A 19,180-nucleotide genomic window follows, 5' to 3' on the forward strand; every position below is an offset into this window, starting at 1 on the left:
ACCTCCCATAGAGATATTATGCAACCTACTTGTACTTAAATGGCTTTAACACGTCTGCAGTGTATTGGACAGCTGAGTGACGGTACGGGGGTGCAACGTGACTGAGACAATGCGTCAGCGAGACTGGGTTTCCGTAGTTTATCTCCAGCCAGGGAATGTAATCCTAGGTGTATGATACTAGGTTTTACTACCTCGTGTGGTGTTGAAATGTAATCCTGGGATCGTTATTTCGCTTTATTACACGTATCGTAAAGGGACTGTACAAAGTAACGTGTAATCTAAATATGCAAACGCGCTGTGTATCGTAGTGTTTTGTTGCAATTGCATTTGGTGAAATTTTAGTTAGAAATGTATGGGGTTTTATTATTAAAACCAAACCATATTATTAAAACCATGCGAGGAAAAATTTTGTAGTGAAAGGATAACGTGTATACAAATATGAATGTAAGTATGCAATGGAAAAGTGAAACTATTAAACTGCGAAGGAATAGATGCAGAAAATATCTGTAAAGGGTTTTTGTTGGTCACTTTGACATTCTTATGAAAAATAGCAAATCGCAATACTATTCACAGAAATAAAATTCTATTTCGCATTCATACGCTCGGATAAATATTTTCTCCGGGCGCCACAATGAAAAGCTCCATTTTTACTGCAGGTGTAATAGAATACTAGTATACTGTAATATAATACTATTTCCAGGGAGCTTTGCATAATATTAGTACCTCTGCGTTTGTTTGACGTTGAAAAGGACCCAATATCTCGCAAAATATAATTAATCCGTACTATTCAGTATTAACTAGTGTTCAGTTTCACAAGGAATATTTGTGGCAAATTTCAAATTTAAGCTCGTTCAGCGTCGCCCATCAGTTAGTGACGGCATTGTTCATGTTCAATAGGGACAGACTACAGGCTACATCATAAACTTTATCACTATTGATTTTTGATTACTAATTGAATGGTGTACGCTGGATATTCTCCTGTTAAAATTAAATTCGATATTGTGCAAGCTTCGTTGCCAACTGTACCGGGAGATATTATCATTTTATATATTGACATTTTATTTTTTACGAAAAAGTCATCAAACAAACGGAACAACGAACCACCATGGAACGAAAGTAATAAAATTGAATTAAATGTAGTTTACGAGAGCATAAAACCAACTTGACTAAAAATAAGCTTTTGGAGTTATTATGCTGACAATTTTGAAAAACCGTAAAACCACTTGAAAAGTAAATGAATATTTCCCGCGGTGATTTTTGTACTTTTTAATTCGACGTCACTGAACTCATTTCAGAACGAAACATCCGAATAATAAAATGCGTTAAAAGAAACTTTAAAGTTTTTTTTATTATGTTTTAATTGCTTCCTTTAAGGACATAAATAGCTTTTAGTTGCACTAAGCGGGGCAAAAAGTATGTAAGTATTAAACAATTTACTCGAAATATTTATGTTGAAAATATTTACGAGTTCATATGAATGTTCGAATCCAATCGAAATTTTTGAGTTTTAAATACCAGGGTCTGTCTCCTCGTTCACAGACCGAAAAATTTTATTGTTTATTTTTGAATTTATAAAACATCGATTTAATAACAGAATACCTAGCATTCCTGTCTATCAAACCTTTGTTTTAATATAGGCTGAATATTTGTACAGGGAATTACATAAATCCGACGCACGTCTGTTGCCGGGGGCGATATTAATTGCGTTATTGGCGGTGTTAATTTAATTACATTCTTTATTTTCAATTTGTAACTCTTTATGAGATATTATGAAGCGCGTTTAAACTAGGTACTTTAATTACGTGATATGATTTAACTTGTATTTGGTCATGTTCTCTTTCTATTGGTAATCATCACAGAAGAAGAAATAATAACCGATCGTAATATGAAGTATCCGTTCGTTTTTATATTTTTAGTCTGTATCCTGGAAACCAATATAGTGAAGAATAAAATTCAATAAAACATAAAAAAGATTTATCCAATGTTTTTGGCTTTTATAGGATTACGTGTATCCGGGAATCTTCACTAGTAAAGAATATAAAGCATTCAATAAAAAATACTAAAAAGATTTTTGCAATGTTTTCGGCTTTTATTGGATTAACTTCGTCTATTTCATAGAGCCCTATAGTTTTTCAACAATAATACCCTTGTTTTTATTGTTCGAACGCTAGGCCTCGTGTAGCATTCGTTAGCCGTTCATACCGTACCATCGGACTGGAGGCTTAACTGATACGTTACGTATCTAGTGATGGGGGATTAAAAGTGCAATAGGTACATGGGAATATGTAGGGGCTCGTATGGATTGAATTTATGAGGTATCGCCTTTGTGAACCTTGTGTTATTATGTATAGAAAATGGAAATAATTTTCAATGTTAGAATAATTATTTTGTTTTGTTAAACGCTATTCTGATTTGGTCCTTACATTTAATGTATTAATGAGACTGGGATATGTTACAATTTAAAACGCAAATAACTTCTGCTACATTTCCTTGCGAATGCATTCATTTGGTTTGCATTTGCTGGATTTATTCCTCTCTACTATTCGAAACTTTTACACAGAGCAAACGTGTTTAAATATTCCCGGTATTCCATTCATATGCTACAAAACAAACTTAACCGTGTATGAGATGGAGGATAATCGCCCACTGCTCGGTAACACGGTGAACTTTCTAAATCTCGCTATGAACGGGAAGCGAAATTCCGACGTAAGGAATAAACTTTTTAAAAGGGATTAATTAATAATAGAGCGGGATAACTGGCGACGTTCAGTTAATTTACAGTTTACTTTATATAGTTGAATCTCGGCTTTCGGTTCGCCTACGGGTCGTCTCGTCTGCTAACAAGGTAATACGATGATTGCAATTAGTTGGAACTTTGTAACAATTGTATTTGTCCCTCTCAGCGACGGAGTGTAATGTATCGCTAATTACTCTGTTATTCTGCTGAACGCTGTTTGCTCTGAGGATTCGTTGTATGTTCCTAATTGGAAAGCACTTAGCTTGCAAATGTCTTGAGGATGTTTATTTTCCTTTTTCTCTATAAGCTCCTTGGCTCCCATTTATAGCTAACAATACTTCGCTACAATTATCTATAAAGAGATCATGTAATTATTATATTTCTGCATTCAATTACGTTAAATCCACATCGAAGCGAAGGCTTGTACTGTAACCCGAAACCGTCGGACACGGCTCACGTTTCTTGGGCTTTGATTGAATTCGATTAACCATTCCCAAACGTAATTGCAATATCCTATTAACTGAATTATAATCTAATATCACAATTAGTGTAGTGTTCACGTCAAAATCATCAGTTTCAACATGGAATTGTAACCGCATATCAGCTAATTGAACCACACGGCCTGACCTAGCTTTACGCTACCTGGTAATCTGTTTGCAAACCCGCTACGGATTACGTACTAATTAAAATCGGGATCACTTAACGAATTCAATTCGGAACGTGCCGATTTATCAAAAATATATGCAATAAATTGTTAATATTTTACATGAACCGTTGCACGCTTCGTTCTGCTGGGACTCTCATTTGATTGGAAATTAACTAGGAAGCATGTTCCTATAATGGCGACTGAATTTAATGTAATTGTGGAGGACAGACGGATTGATTGTGCGGTAAATGTTCGATTCCTGCTTAATATTATGTACCGAAAGTTGGCGCGTGTTGTTCATTATTTCATATTAAATTACTTTATTATAAATTAAAGCTGTTTATTAATTATTGTACGTCGATAGCGGTTTCGTAATGCATAAATATTATATTATTTGCTTCGTTTTACCGATGAAATTATTACAGTTGATTCGATTTGTGGTTAATTAAAATATATTCAACAAAACGTTAATACAAATAACTAAAGGATTACCTGGGCACAGACCACAGAGATAAAACAAATGAGATATTTTAACACGTGTATCGATAGAATTTTAAAAGAGCAACTATGGAGTTTCTTGCCAGTTCTTCTCCATAGCTTGCTTTCCGAATCGGTGGTAATTGTTAAAAATATGCAATGAAATCGAGAGTGCTTCTAAAAGAAGTCTAATTGAATAAATAAATGTTTGAAATACATCGAAAACTACCAAATAATTACCATTCTTTTATGTCCATCAGGTGTACGTAACATCAGAATCCAAATTCGGCACGCTAGCCGAACTGGTCCACCACCATTCAGTACTAGGAGACGGGCTTATAACGCAGCTCCTCTACCCGGCACCAAAGCGGAACAAACCCACGGTGTTCCCACTAGCTCCTCCCGACGAGTGGGAGATTGACCGGACTGACATTGTGATGAAACACAAGCTTGGAGGAGGACAATACGGCGACGTGTACGAGGCCGCCTGGATGAGGTGCAATATGACTGTGAGTTTTAGGAGAATTGTTTTACTTTGATACAACAAGAAGTATATATAGCCTTGATACTTGATACTTAGGCAACTAAAAAGTGTGTCTAACGTACGAATTAATTCTTTGCTTGTAAGGACACAAAGTGTCTTATACAAATCCTCATCTTGCTGGTCTTTTCTTACATATTGATTAACTTTTTATAAAAATCTCTTAACTGTCTGAAGATTTTAGCCAAAAAAACTGCGTGACTAATTCATAATGTTGATGGCCATAACTCAATGTAAAAAAATAATCGAATGCAACATTCTCACTGCGTATTTAATTTCAGGTTGCCGTAAAAACGCTCAAGGACGACACCATGGCCCTAAAAGACTTCCTCGAGGAGGCGGCCATTATGAAGGAGATGCGGCACCCGAACCTCGTGCAATTACTCGGCGTCTGCACCAGGGAGCCGCCATTTTACATCATCACCGAGTTCATGAGCCGCGGGAACCTTCTAGACTATCTCCGCACTGGAAACAGAGACCATATTGACGCCGTGGTTCTCATGTACATGGCCACACAGATCGCGTCTGGCATGAGCTACTTGGAAAGCCGCTCCTTTATACACAGGTATGTTAGATTTGGTTAGGACCCCCTTCTTGGTACAGTGAAAACGCAAGCGTAGAACCGAGGGGTCCTGGAGAGGAAGAAAAAAATTCTCGGTCTCGGTATTCAAAAGACACAGAAGGCTGATCACCTATTTGTCCCTAAAAAAAGAACAGTGAAACAGTGTATAATGCATCTGCCCCTTATTCCACTAGGGGACATGGGACTTCACACACATGTTAGATTTAACAGGAATGTAGTGAAAAAATTGCACTGCTATAAAATGTTCGTAAATATTCCGGTTATTAAAATATGAAATCAACTATGTGGCCAAATAAAATCTCGTCCGATTTTCATGCTGTATAAATATTTGTGTGTACTTATTTTATTACGCCGCGTGCGAACTGTGCGAAAGTGAATTTACATTTCACGCTTCATTTTGATAAACCGTATCTCGGATTTATGGCGTTTAATTGATATAATTACAAGTCGTAATACACGATTTGATGCAAGGCAGTTAAATCAATTGTACTGAATGTCATATAAAAAATTATGGTTATTATGTAACGTGTAATGTTGACAATTTTAATGTGAATTTAAATAAGCTCATCATATAATGGCGATTGTTATTACTGAAATGTTATTTCTATGTTCTTAAAATAGATGTTTTCCCTGTGAATATGTGTTCAGATAGTACATTCAGATTGTATTGGAGTGTAAAAAAAATTCTTGGTTTCAATTCGCCATATTCTCTAAACCAGCGACCCTTTTAAACCTTCTTTTCTATAAAATTGAAAACTGCTTAATTGACAATTGCGACTGTTTTCATAGCTCAGCGAACTCATCATAAAACCTATTTATATCAACACTTTAAAACAATCGGAACTCTGTTCATATAATCTTAAAGAAAACTGCTATAATTGATAAAACTGCGAAATTCCAGGGACCTAGCGGCTCGCAACTGCCTCGTTGGCGAGAACCACCTGGTCAAAGTAGCCGACTTTGGCCTCGCGCGTCTGATGCGAGATGACACTTACACCGCGCACGCTGGCGCCAAGTTCCCGATCAAGTGGACGGCCCCTGAGGGCCTCGCTTACAATACCTTCAGTACCAAGAGCGATGTCTGGGCCTTTGGCATACTGCTCTGGGAGATTGCTACATATGGCATGTCGCCGTATCCAGGAGTTGATCTGGCAGATGTCTATCACATGCTTGAGAAGGTGGGTTGTAGTGTTTCTGCCAAGAATTCAGCTATTTTGCCCTAAAGTTTTTGGTAGGGTAAGGGAAAATTAAGAGCAGCGCATCGCGTTTGGTATTCTGCTGTCACTAATTGTGGAACACCAAGTGGACTGCCCCTGAGGGCCTTGCGTACAATACCTTCAGCACCAAGAGCGATGTCTGGGCCTTTGGCATACTGCTCTGGGAAATTGCAACATATGGCATGTCGCCGTACCCAGGCGTTGATCTAGCGGACGTCTATCACATGCTTGAGAAGGTTTGGAGTGTTTTTCCCTAAAATTTAGCTTCGGCTCCAAGTTTTGCTAGGAAATTTGTGTTTCCTCATAGAATCCAGCTGCTCTGAGTTCGAGGGTTTTGCTGAAAATATGGGTAGAAAATAAGAGTAGCGTCAATGATTGTAAGGGACCAAGTGGACTGCCCCTGAGGCTCTTGCTAACAATACCTTCAGCACCAAAAGTGACGTTTGGGCCTTTGGCATACTGCTCTGGGAAATTGCAACGTATGGCATGTCGCCGTAACCAGGAGTTCATCTGGCAGATGTCTATCACATGCTTGAGAAGGTGGGTTTGAGTGTTTCTCCCTAAAATTTAGCTTCGGGTATTATTATCATTGTAATTTGATTTTTAAATATGTGAAAAAGCATTAAATATGTAACAACTCTATCAATGTCTTGAATTATACAGTTTATGGGATACATATATAGATTTATTAGAATATTGAGAAATTAAACAAGAGCCTCTTTGATACTTTGTGACTTACATTTTCATACATTATTTGACATGCAGTAAGTAAATTTTCATACAGTAAGCTGTGAAGCCAAACCTAATTTTCATAATTGGAAACTATAATAATAGTTTAGCGCTTTGCGTTTTGGCTAATTAAAATCATGGTTCATATTGTGTGTTAGGCCTTTGACACACTAGACGGAAACTCCGTCGCCGAACTTCCGCGGCGGTCAATCCGTTCTATAGGGTACCAGCCACACTGAATATTCAGTGGCAGATCATCAGTCGGCTGCCTGCGCTTATACGGTGTGCTCGTGAATTCGTGATGGATCCGATAGAAGTGATAGCTATTTATGAGGCATTAGAAGAAGAAAGAAGAATAAATCGTAAATATTGGGTTCATCCCTTAAATACTCTTCGACTAGAAATTGGGCAATTTCATACCCTGTATATGCAACTAAGACTTAATCCAGATAAAGCATTCGAATATTATCGTATGTCCATACAATCATTTGATGTATTGCTGAATTTAACTAAGGACTATATTACCAAGCAAAATACGTCGTCACTGCGAGTTATCCGCTGAATGTGGCGCGATGCATACAAATACCTGTAATGCGACGTTGCCGATCTTACGCTGACGGAAGATCGGTGCGCGGACGACCGATCAGACGCGAGCGAGTGACGGTCCGCTCGGAACGCGGGATCATCCGCGACGGAACGACCGATCTTCCGCGTAGTGTGCCCGTTATTTGTATTTTATATGCAATAACATGTATTGGCGTTCCGCCGCGGAAGTTCGGCGACGGAGTTTCCGTCTAGTGTGGCAAAGGCCTTAGGTTTACAGTTATAAAAAATACAATAAAGTAATTCTTAATTTTATTTTTATTGTTTTTTATTTTATTTCATTTAATCATCTATCATCTATCATCTAATTATTAAATTTACAAACGTAAAACTAGATTTATTAACTATGATTTACAAAAGCAATATTGTGAAAACTAAATATGAAATAACGTATCGCAATCCTTTATTTTAAATAATTTTACGTTAAAATGTGGAGTTAGGATCCAATAAATATGTTGTAATTATCATTATATTTCTACCTCTAAAGTAATTAATAAAATATCTAAACACGAGCGTATCCCTTTAACAAAATTTTACACTTTTATAATTTATCCACTGTCACTTAATTTCCAAGAAGTAAAAATAATTTATAGGCACATTACACAATTAAAATACTTTTCAAAGACATACATATTTTTTTATTAATTCACCAAAGAACTAACGTTGTTCAGGACTGTTGACGATGACAAGACAAGAATATCAACCTGTTGGTACCTTCACGAAAAAACATTAGCCGTAAATGTATTATTTTTAAAGTAATAGTGAAAACTCAAAACAAATTTCCGCGAAGGCGCGGAGAAATTAATTTGATCCAAAGTTTCATATAAATAATTTAATATCTGTGAGAAAGTATGGAATAAAACACCTCTTAGACATCAACGTTTATTAACGAAATAATAAACCGAAATATAAAAACAAACCAAAAACGGTTCACGCGAGAAAGCGCACTCAACAAGACTCCGGTTTCAAAACAACAAGTTCGACTTTTTGCACTTCGTGTGAAAATTTACTTCGTAGTTTATTAAACAAGGCAATGATGCAAGCGCAAACTATAACGTGTTACAAAACTATCGCGATAACAAAATTTACAAGCGGGCTGAAATACAAACACGTCCTGTGCCCACTATATACCTATACTTACAACATTTTGCCATGCTTCTGAGATGCATTTTACCATCTCGTAATGACAAACATCAACACCTTACTATTGTTAAAATTTGTGTTTTGTATATTCAAACAGTTGGAAATTAATATAGCCAATGTTTTGGATAGTATTTTTAATGAATCAATAGATGCATACAATTGGTTGCGGCGTTAAAAGATAATTTGCTACATATCTACTGTGGGGCGTTAATTTCGTGAATTAAATGAGGTAGAATTAACAGTGCGATGAGTCGGTGCAGAGGTGTTTTTTGCACAAGGAGCATTGAGGTCTGCTGACTGCAATGCGTGAGAATATCTCTGAGGCGGACAGTTCCTTGCTTAGCTTACTGCACATGGAGTAGGAGACGGATTTCTTTGAGAAGTCCTTGGCGGGGACGCAAGTACGCGCTCGAACCGGCCCGATTTCTTGACCAGTCTCGACTGGAAAATATTCACGTTATGAATGCTTTTGCGAACAACTTTGTCAGTGGTTTATGGATATTATAATATCTTATATTTGTAAACATTGACCAATAATTTTCTTAGTCATAATTTGGGGTAGAAGTTCTGGGCATTATAATCTTATAAAAGTTTTTGTTCTACTAGTTAATAAAAATGTATTTCTTACCTAATTTAGCTGATTCCGACGTGATGACAATACACAGGAAAGCCATTCCTGGGATGTAGCAATCTATGTTTGGCACCTGAAAGAAAAGAGTCCAAAATCATTATACGAGTAAATTTACAAGTAAATACGTCGTACGTCTTGTTAAATGATCCGATTGATTACTTTGGCATATTTTGAGAAGTGTTAACGTAGAATGCCTAAAATTAATGCAGAGTTAATAATAGCTTTGTAGTTACGGAAATAGTGCAACGTTTACTCACAGTAATATTTGCGTAGTCGGGATGGTCGGGATCCCAACAACCGGGGTGGTCGAAGGAAAGGCAATTGTAACACTGGATGCCTTTAGCAGTCGGAGACACAAACTTTTTCGGCTTCGCCTTTTTGTGTTTACCTGCAAAAATATCGTGTCAATATCTGTAAAATGAAATTGAGACAAGGACAATTTGATCCTAAAATTCAGGATACGAAGAAATTCTGCATTAACCACACAAATAACAAAAAAATACTCACCATTCACAGCTATTGTGAATAATAGAAAATAAATGATCGAGTTCCTCAAAACCGACATTTCAGTGCTCTAATTTGGCCCGGTGTGTATCCGTTCAGCTCGGCTCGACTAATGATTTACGAAACACGTACCGGCCGGCTTATATTCTGTCATACGATGACGCCAGTTCACAGGCTCTTGTACATGGTGTATTTTAATGCATTTTTCATTAAATGCAAGTGAGAAGTGAGAGTCGGATTACATAATGCAGTAGTTTATAATAACTGTCCCTAACAATGCGGATAGATTGATTGGAATGTCTATTTTCTAGTTCGTGTTTTATGAGCTCATCCATTATCAATGCAATGGAGTGATTTTTAATAACTTTAGCAAAATATGAGACAGTTAATAGAATTTTTCTAGGACTATACTTAACAGTCTCGATATTGAGTTCTTTCTACTTTTAGTCTATGGAAGAGTAAATGCCCTAAACATAATAATCCTATTATTTGAATTGTAATCTTAGAAATCATAAATTTCTAAAGTAGAAACATTATTTGATTTTAAAAATGAACTGCATGTATATTGTTGTATTTAAATACACACAAGTTGTATATTTGTCATCTTGTAATTTGTATACAAAATATTATTGTTTTTGCATTGAAAGTATGCGCTTGCATCGATTTGTATACTACTGATTTGCCTCAACATTAACAATGATTAATTTGTTTACTCTAATCTGTCTATAGTGATGCTTGTCAATTAGAAATATATCTTGATTGAAACAATATAGATCAAGAGCCCACGACGGCCAGACTTTCCTTTCTTTCGGAAAGTTGAAAGTTTCTCTGTATATGTCTCCTATACAGATAAGAACGACCAGCGACTATCAAGTTTGGGTTGTGGTTACTTTGGCAGGAAACAGGTAGTAAAGTTGTATAAAATAGTACCTAACTTTCATTATAGTTTAAAAGCTAAATTTTATATATGTTACTTGGGGACCTATAAAAAAATATTACCTTAAGAGCCAGACAGTTTTCATGGTTCTTACATCTAGCCAGACACATTTAAAAAATAACAAATCAAATTCACATAACTACCTAAAAGCGTAACAAATATGAAATAACCCACTAAAAACATTAGTTAACTATAATTATTAAAAAAATAAAAGTATAATATATAAGAAATAAAGTTATTACTTATCTTTTACGGGGGCTTATGTTGATGGAATTACACGTATCTCGATGACACAATAAAAAAGTCATCGGGATACGTGTAATTCCATCAACATAAGTCTAAGTAAAAGATAAGTAATAACTTTATTTCTTATATATTATACTTTTATTTTTTTAATAATTATAGTTAACTAATGTTTTTAGTGGGTTATTTCATATTTGTTACGCTTTTAGGTAGTTATGTGAATTTGATGATATGTTAGTTATTTTTTAAATGTGTCTGGCTAGATGTAAGAACCATGAAAACTGTCTGGCTCTTAAGGTAATATCTTTTTATAGGTCCCCAAGTAACATATATAAAATTTAGCTTTTAAACTATAATGAAAGTTAGGTACAATTTTATACACCCTTACTACCTGTTTCCTGCCAAAGTAACTACAACCCAGACTTGATAATCGCTAGTCGTTCTTATCTGTATAGGAGACATATACAGAGAAACTTTCAACTTTCCGAAAGAAAGGAAAGTCTGGCCGTCGTGGGCTCTTATATTAATATCTAATAATATTATCATAAGAAAATTGCGAACAGAATCTAGACTTTGAACAACTTCGACCCATTTATAAATTACTATAGGGAAAATTATGAAGAGGATGGATTATTATATTTATTTTATCAAGGAATATATCGAACATAGGTTTCTGATTTTGTTGTCATTCAGAGGAATTAATACCTAGTTATGTGGCGTTTGTGTTTACCTGAAAAAACCTGAACGTATTTCATTACTACAGAACATTATCTGAAAGCGTTTCGTGTCTTCATTCAGAATGAACAATTTTTAGTAAACTCCAGTTAGCCCATAATATTTTCTTCATGCTTAACTTTATCTGGGACGCTTTTAACAATACATTAATTGATCTAGGGTTACCGCATGGAGTGCCCGCCTGGCTGCCCGGCGGCCGTCTACGAGCTGATGCGCGGCTGCTGGCAATGGAACGCGTCAGACCGCCCCACATTCCGCGAGATACACCATGCTTTGGAGCACATGTTCCAGGACAATTCTATCACTGAAGGTGAGTTTTTATTGGGAACCTTGATGGAATTGACAGATACGACTTAGGGTACTTCAAAAAGAGAGCGTACTCTTCCTTAAAAGGCTGGCAACACACCTGCAACCGTACAGGTCTTGTGGGTGATTATGGGCGGCGCCAATCATCACATTAATCCGGTGACGCGCCTGCTCGTTTGCCCGCTAATACATAAAAAAAAAAAATTGGAATTGAGGTTTGCAGAAGTATCGTTTTAAAATAATTGCCATTAAAGAGACCTTATTATATAGTTGGGTGAAACTGAATAACCAAGTGTTTTTAGATTCTACATAATGTAGTGAGTGATGAGGTTAATTCGTTTGAATCATTTTTTCTTAAGCTATAGTTTACTTTTAGATGCCTTTTTTAGGCTCGTATTTTTGGATCTTTTTGGCAACTGGTGTTTGTATTTTAATGAATTAACGCATTAATATGCCTATAAGTCTTTATTCATAATTTTCAATGTCAATATTCAATACACGCATCTACACCACTCGCGCGCCCTTCCAGAAGTCGAGAAGCAGCTACAAGAGGGCTGCACGGGCACACCACAGATGTCGCTCAAGAAAGCGGCCAGCATTGGCGGTGCCACCGAGCGCGGTGTGCAGATGCGCCGCCCGACCAACCGGCGCGGCAAGCAGGCGCCCACGCCGCCCAAGCGCACAAGGTACTGTTCTAGAACATTCTAGACGTTTCTAGTGGTGTCTAGTGGACACACACGTGGCGCTCAGGGGACAAGCAGGCGCCCAAGCGCACCAGGTACTGTTCTAGAACATTCCAGACGTTTCTAGTGGTGTGTAGTGGACACACACACACACACACACACAAACAAACAAACACTTCAAGAAGTCGAGAAGCAGCTGCAATAGGCATATTCACGCTCAAGAAAGCGGCCAGATGTAAAAAAATATTATCAGTTAATAGATGTGATGTGCCTATTGCCCCGCCACACCTTGGAAACCGAACAACCCTGGTTAAATAAGTACTAGCCCGGGATAAGTACAAAAAAAGAAGTGAATTGGTAATATAGATTTCCATTTCAAAAACCTTTAAGTAGCTCTTGAGTTTATTCATTACAAACATACAATCTTTTTTATTCTCCTTAAGTGCAATAAAGAATTGATAAATAAATAAATACAAATCAATTTTTTTAGTATATTTGATACAAATTGTACTAAATTGTGTTACTATTCCAGTTTACTATCATCGTGCAGTTCATTCCGCGAGTCGCAGTACGCCACGGAGGAGCAGGCCGGTCACGACGACGGGCTCGCTTCGCTCAATGGTAAATCTCCCTTCCTTTTCCCTTTTAGATCCCTTTTTATGTTTTTTTTCTTACGTATGAATACCTGTTTGATACATGGGAATTGAGTTTCGGCGATGTTTTAGGAACTTTTACGACACTATAGTGTTCTTAAAGATTGGACTGGATTGGATTCTTTAGTGTTAAAAATATGTAGATGGTAATACCAAGTACTCTTCTCATATGTCTAAAAGACTATGAAATACAAAATAAAAAATACAAACTGTGATTGGTCAAAGTTACTTAATGAAATAAGACTTTTAAAATCATCTCTTGTTGTCAGCAATTTCATTGAAATATAAATATAGTGCGTAAGTCAAATATTATAAGAAATGAATTTGTACAATCAGAAGCTATACATTAGAAAATATATGAGGATTTCTAAAGTATGATTATCACTATTATATCACCTTACGCATTGAAAGGCATATAAGAAAATCAGTTCACATAGATAAATAACTTAGTTTTGTAGATCGGTGACACATAGCATCACACACAGCACTAAATGCAGTAGCGTATCACATATATTTTTGAATGAAAACCTTAAAAATAGTCAGTGGTTGCATACACATCGTAGGTAATTTATGAATAAAGGACATCGGTAATAAGATTTGATAAGTTTGAACAATTTACTATTATAGGTACAAAAACTTGGTTATTTCCTTCCCATTTTTTAAAGCCATAGGTAGATGGGATTTTTTTTAAAGGCACCTGACATCACAGGGTGTTCGCGCCGCCTCTGGAATATTGTCCAGAGACATTATTTTAATTTTTTATTTATTTACAAACACACAATTTATAGCCACATAATAAAAATAGAATTATTACAAAATTAAAAATATTACAAATACAAAATTAAAAATATTAAAATACTGGGTAAATACAATAAATGCTACAAAAATTCAAACTATCCCTTATATCACAAAATGGCGTGTGATGTGATTCTGTGATATTAGGTGGATGGGATTACTCATAGGGGACTAAATAAGTGGTTCTAAATCATTATTTCTACCTATTAATCTATTTCTTTATTTCAAAACACAGAAACATCTGTACCTTCTAACTTTGTATGTCTTTGGGTATGTTTTAAAATGCTTATGTAAAATCTTAATATATTTAATTTTTAAAATATTTACATAAATACTTCTCTTCTTACAACTTACTAAATGGTTTACGTTTTTACCATTTATACGATCGTTTGAATGCAAATTGACAGTTGCTTTTGATGTTCGTAATACGCTTATGTGTTAGAGACGCTTATCTATAAAACATGACGAATATTATTTATATGAGACGATATAAAATTATAGCATATGTCTTGTGACTACATATGTCCAAATATTTACACTATATTACAGAATATTTCATTCATTTTAAGTTTAAACATATTTCTTTGAGTAATTGTTTTTTTTTATTTATCTATAAATAAAGCTGTGTAAAGCCTGTTAATAAAGTTATCTTGACACAAACGATCACTCACACATTTGTAAATACATGCCGTTCTTGCATACATTCATTGTGCCTGAAACGTTATTTTTACATAGGTTCATGTACATATAATGTACTATAACGGCTACATTTGGAACGAAAATGTTCTGTTTTCAAATCTTTTTGGTTCTTTTCTTCGCTTCGCTATTGGCTGTTGTATATTTTATGTTCTTATTAGTGGATGGTCTTGCCATGCGTACTCGTGGAAACGCAAGAAAAGCGATAAATGTTTATTAATATTTATAATTATTATTTTATGTATGCCTAATATTTGCGTGTGTTATAGCAACGATAAATGTAAGTTATATTTAATATATGCATCTTTTAAACTAGCATTTTTTGTCTTTGTCCGCTCGCAAAGGTGTATAGCGATAGGGTCAGAGATTTTGTAAGTATACGCAATGTTACGGGTAGAAAAGATCCTGCCTTGTGATTATATCTAATTATGTATTTTATTTTATGAGACCCCTTTCGTTTGTTGTATACAGGTTGGCACATGATCGCGTACAAAGGGAAAATATAAGTCAATTGAAGTGGCAATATGAAATACAAATATTATTTTATTCAAGTAAAATCACAAATCAAGTTTAAATAACAAATGTGTTACCAGTTTTTATATGGCGTTTTCTCATTGGACGTATAAATTTGCGCCAACCTTTATATTTTGATAAAATAATAATTATAAATGTTTAATTTAGTTACTCTTACAAATATAAAGGTATGGCTCTGTCTTGGATTCCATTGAATTTATCATGTAATTTCGGACATAGTCATATTTTTACGTGGATGTTTTTTTCGAGATTTTTATAAAGAGTGTCAGAATAAATACAAAACCTTGAAATGGTTTTCAGATAATATTTTTCTTATAACTGATAACAAAAAAAAAAAAATAATCTTTAGCTAATTCTCTATTAAGGAATTTTAGAAAATGAAGTGAACATCCGTTGTTTTATTCTGACACTCTGTAATTCATCAGATTTGATTCGGTTTAATTTCGCTCATAGAGGTCGCTTGTGATGTCTATAATTATCTATTCTTTTCTTCTAGAGCTGTGTGGTAATTCTTTTCCGTAATTCTTTTATCTGTTTGGGTGGTCTCTAAAGAGCTTATTTATATTCTAAATAGTGCGTAAGAAGTCTATTAGATAGTAGGTGCCGCTTTTTATGTGTTCTGTTATCTCACATAGTTTTCAACTATTTTCTTTTACGTTTTAGACGATTTAAGCAATTTTTTTACATTATTAGCGTTGTTTCTTGAATTATCTTCAGATGTAGGTATTTAAGAGATTATAATAAGTAGAATTTGAAGTATTTCTTACAAATGTATCCAATTAAGTAGTCCGTAAATTAAGTGTCACAAAATTATGAGTATTTGACGTTGTTATAATCATTCGACGCAATCATTCAGCATTGCCATCAAAAATATTCCATCAACTCAACATTTCCGTCAAAATTACTTCTCAAAAAACGTACCTATACATGGAATTTTCAAACTATTAAATCCAACATTTGTAGAACATTTACCCAAAATTATAGAACATTGTGTTGTAGAAGTTAGTCTGCGTATTATTAGACACAGATTAAAGTATCCCTATTTTATGGAGACACAGTAGTCGTGGGATTACAAAGGTTTCGCATTTTATAACATAGACATTAAGGTATAGTCATGCGTGCAGGTGGGGGTCGAGTGGGGGGTCGCGAGGCGTCGTCTGAGGGGTCACTGGCTGAAGCAACCCCAGATACAGATGAGTCAGCAGGCGCGGTGGCCATGAGTCTGGGTGCCTCTGAGCACCGGCACCGCCCCAAGCGCCGGCACCACCAACACGCGCAGCACCAGCACCAACAGCCGCATGATGTGCCCAAGGTGTGTTTGTTGTATTATTATAAATGTAAAATATATCGAATGTTGAGTAATACAAAACAGAATTTTAGTGTTTTTAAGTTATGAGTATAGTTGTAATATAAGTCGTGCTTTTATGCTTGTGATTTTTGTATCTGTAACATAAGTTTATTTAATGAATTATTAGTTAATGATATATGTTTTCAACAGGGTGTGCAAGGGTGTGCGGCGCTAGAAGTGCAGAACGTGAAGCGCGCGATCAACCGCTACGGCACACTGCCCAAGGGCGCCCGCATCGGCGCCTACCTGGAGTCCCTGCGGCAGAGCGGCGCCGGCCCCGCGCCCCCCGCGCCCCGCGACGAGGAGGCCCGGTCCCTCTCCCCCCGCACGCAGTCCCACATGATACGCTCCAACTCCTCCGGCGGGGTCACCGCCCCGGCCTCCCCCCGCGCCACCCGCGCGCCTCCACCTCTCCGCTCCTTCAACAGCCCCGCCAAACCGCGGCCTCGCCTCGCCGAACTCGAGTTCCCCCCGCCCCCTCCCGATCTACCACCTCCCCCGGAAGAACTCCAACCCCCACCACCTCCCCCGCCCCCTGACTGCTGCCGCGACGCCGGCACCGATATGGCCAATCCCCCGGAAATAGAGAAACCGGCCAAACAGATCATGAAGGAAATGCTCGAGTTGAAACTCGTTGCCGAAATCAAGGAAAGAGCTGACAAAAAGAACAAGAAACTGAAAGAGTCGCCCCCACATGAAATTCTCGAGATGCACACGTCATTCGGCGATCCGGTGACGCGTCTCGTTTCCGAGCTGTCGGAAAGCTTGAACATGGAAGCCCTGCGAAAAGCTGATAAACGCACAGAGGCAAAACCCAACGAAACCAAGGAGACGGTTTCGCCCATTGATCTCAAAGCGAGTCTCAGGAAGACTTCGTTCAACAACAACATTGATAAGAAAGTTGGACACGACATGAAAACGAACACTGACTTCAAGTCGCAGCTGAAGAAAGTTGAGACTAACAAAATGAACAATAAAGATTCTGACGAGACCGGTCGATCGATAATCGACTTTAAATCCCGATTGCGAAAAGTTGACAGTGGCACACCGGCCACGAACGGACAAGTGAAGAAGGTCGAGCACAGCTCCCCAGAAGACTCCCGAAAGGACGTGTCGTGCAAGAGCGACGATTCTGACAAAAAGCGATCCGAGAGCGGTTCGCTGGATACGAGCGGCGGAGATGAAGATGACAAACGCCGCAGCACCGGCAGCATCAGCAGTTTGAAGAAGCTCTGGGAGAGCAAGGAGAGCGATGAGCGCTTGAGTCCCAAGTTGAAGCCAAAGGGCGATGAAAGTGAGGATGGATCGCCCGACGACAGATCGGTATTGGGTCGCACTGGTAGTATCCAGGCGCGTGATGAGAAGCCGCTGGTTGCTAGCAAGCCGTCGATGCGCGGCCGCCCTTTGAGGAAAAGTGGTATCTATGCCACTCCACTGGCCTCCGCTAATGCTGAGACCGAGGAAAATGACGCGCTCGCTGCATTGCGAGTTTCTTTGGAATGCTGCTCGAATGAGGTGAGATATTGATATTTTTTTTTACTTTATTGTACCAATGTTATAGTCAAAATCATATTTTCATAACGTAAATGTGTTTTAATAATCCTTCAAGTAAAAATACTTTGAATTTAATTTTGAATGATGGTGTATTTATATTTTATATATTGTTTAACTAATTATAAGATTTTTTTTTATGTTATAAGAGATGTGCAACATAGACTTTTATAATGCGTTGCGATCTATATCATAATATGTATCTGGGAAACGCGCGTTCATTTGCGCTTAAGATAATGTACGCGTACAGATACGTCGTGACTATAACACAACTAGCGGTCCACCCCGGCTTCGCCCGTGGTACCTACATGTTTAAACTATCCTATCTCACAAGTTGGATCGAACTGCACATGGTGTGCGAATTTTATTATAATCGGTTAAGTGGTTTAGGAGTCCATTGAGGACAAACATTGTGACACGAGATTTATATATATGTATTAAGATGTGTTATGTATGTGTGTATAATTCCGTATAACTAACCATCTGTGTAGGTGCGTCGCGGTTGTGGCGGCAGCGGCGGTCGCGGTTCACTCTGGCGGCTACAAACCTCCGAGCGGCTCGCTCGCCTCAGCGCCGCTTGCACCGCAGCAGCTGGAGCCGGCCGGTGCGCGCCGCAGATGCGTGTGCAGCTGCGTGCAGCCGCCACCAGACTGGAGGGCGAGGCAAGGGCGCTGGCGTCGCCCGCCCCCCACCACCATCACCTGGCTGATGGCGTGGAGCAGGCGCTGAGAGACCTGGCCAGCATTGTGCACAGGTGGGGAGTAGTGTAGTGTATAGTGGCCACCAGACTGGAGGGCGAGGTGAGGTTATCGCCCGCCCCCCACCACCATCATCTAGCTGATGGGGTCGAGCAGGCGCTGAGAGACCTGGCCAGTATTGTGCACAGGT

The 19,180-nt window shown here is 37.6% G+C and overlaps 2 protein-coding genes across 4 annotated transcripts in view; one reads left to right on the forward strand and one right to left on the reverse strand.

Annotated features, from left to right (window-relative positions):
• Positions 1-19,180, forward strand: part of Abl (tyrosine-protein kinase Abl) — a 64,325-nt gene that overhangs the window by 40,150 nt on the left and 4,995 nt on the right. For 2 of the 3 annotated variants that reach the window (XM_089697079.1, XM_089697087.1), the window contains 9 exons: positions 4,121-4,369; positions 4,683-4,966; positions 5,886-6,162; positions 11,886-12,036; positions 12,562-12,718; positions 13,248-13,336; positions 16,506-16,705; positions 16,892-18,256; positions 18,784-19,046. In XM_089697079.1, coding sequence (XP_089553205.1) covers positions 4,121-4,369; positions 4,683-4,966; positions 5,886-6,162; positions 11,886-12,036; positions 12,562-12,718; positions 13,248-13,336; positions 16,506-16,705; positions 16,892-18,256; positions 18,784-19,046 — 3,035 coding nt within the window. The remainder of the gene's footprint in view (positions 1-4,120; positions 4,370-4,682; positions 4,967-5,885; positions 6,163-11,885; positions 12,037-12,561; positions 12,719-13,247; positions 13,337-16,505; positions 16,706-16,891; positions 18,257-18,783; positions 19,047-19,180) is intronic. The other variant, XM_089697082.1, reaches the window with a different exon arrangement.
• Positions 8,779-9,913, reverse strand: LOC149491463 (uncharacterized). The gene is made up of 4 exons (XM_089699715.1): positions 9,815-9,913; positions 9,565-9,695; positions 9,305-9,380; positions 8,779-9,117 (listed from the first exon to the last, which is right to left on the reverse strand). Exons 1-4 carry the CDS (start codon positions 9,870-9,872, stop codon positions 8,912-8,914), a joined length of 471 nt encoding a protein of 156 aa, XP_089555841.1. The 5' UTR covers positions 9,873-9,913; the 3' UTR covers positions 8,779-8,911.

Source organism: Colias philodice, chromosome 1, assembly GCF_061535455.1.
Source record: "Colias philodice isolate Cphi_HAF_F1 chromosome 1, ilColPhil1 Martin Lab GWU primary, whole genome shotgun sequence".
Classification (NCBI taxonomy): domain Eukaryota; kingdom Metazoa; phylum Arthropoda; class Insecta; order Lepidoptera; family Pieridae; genus Colias; species Colias philodice.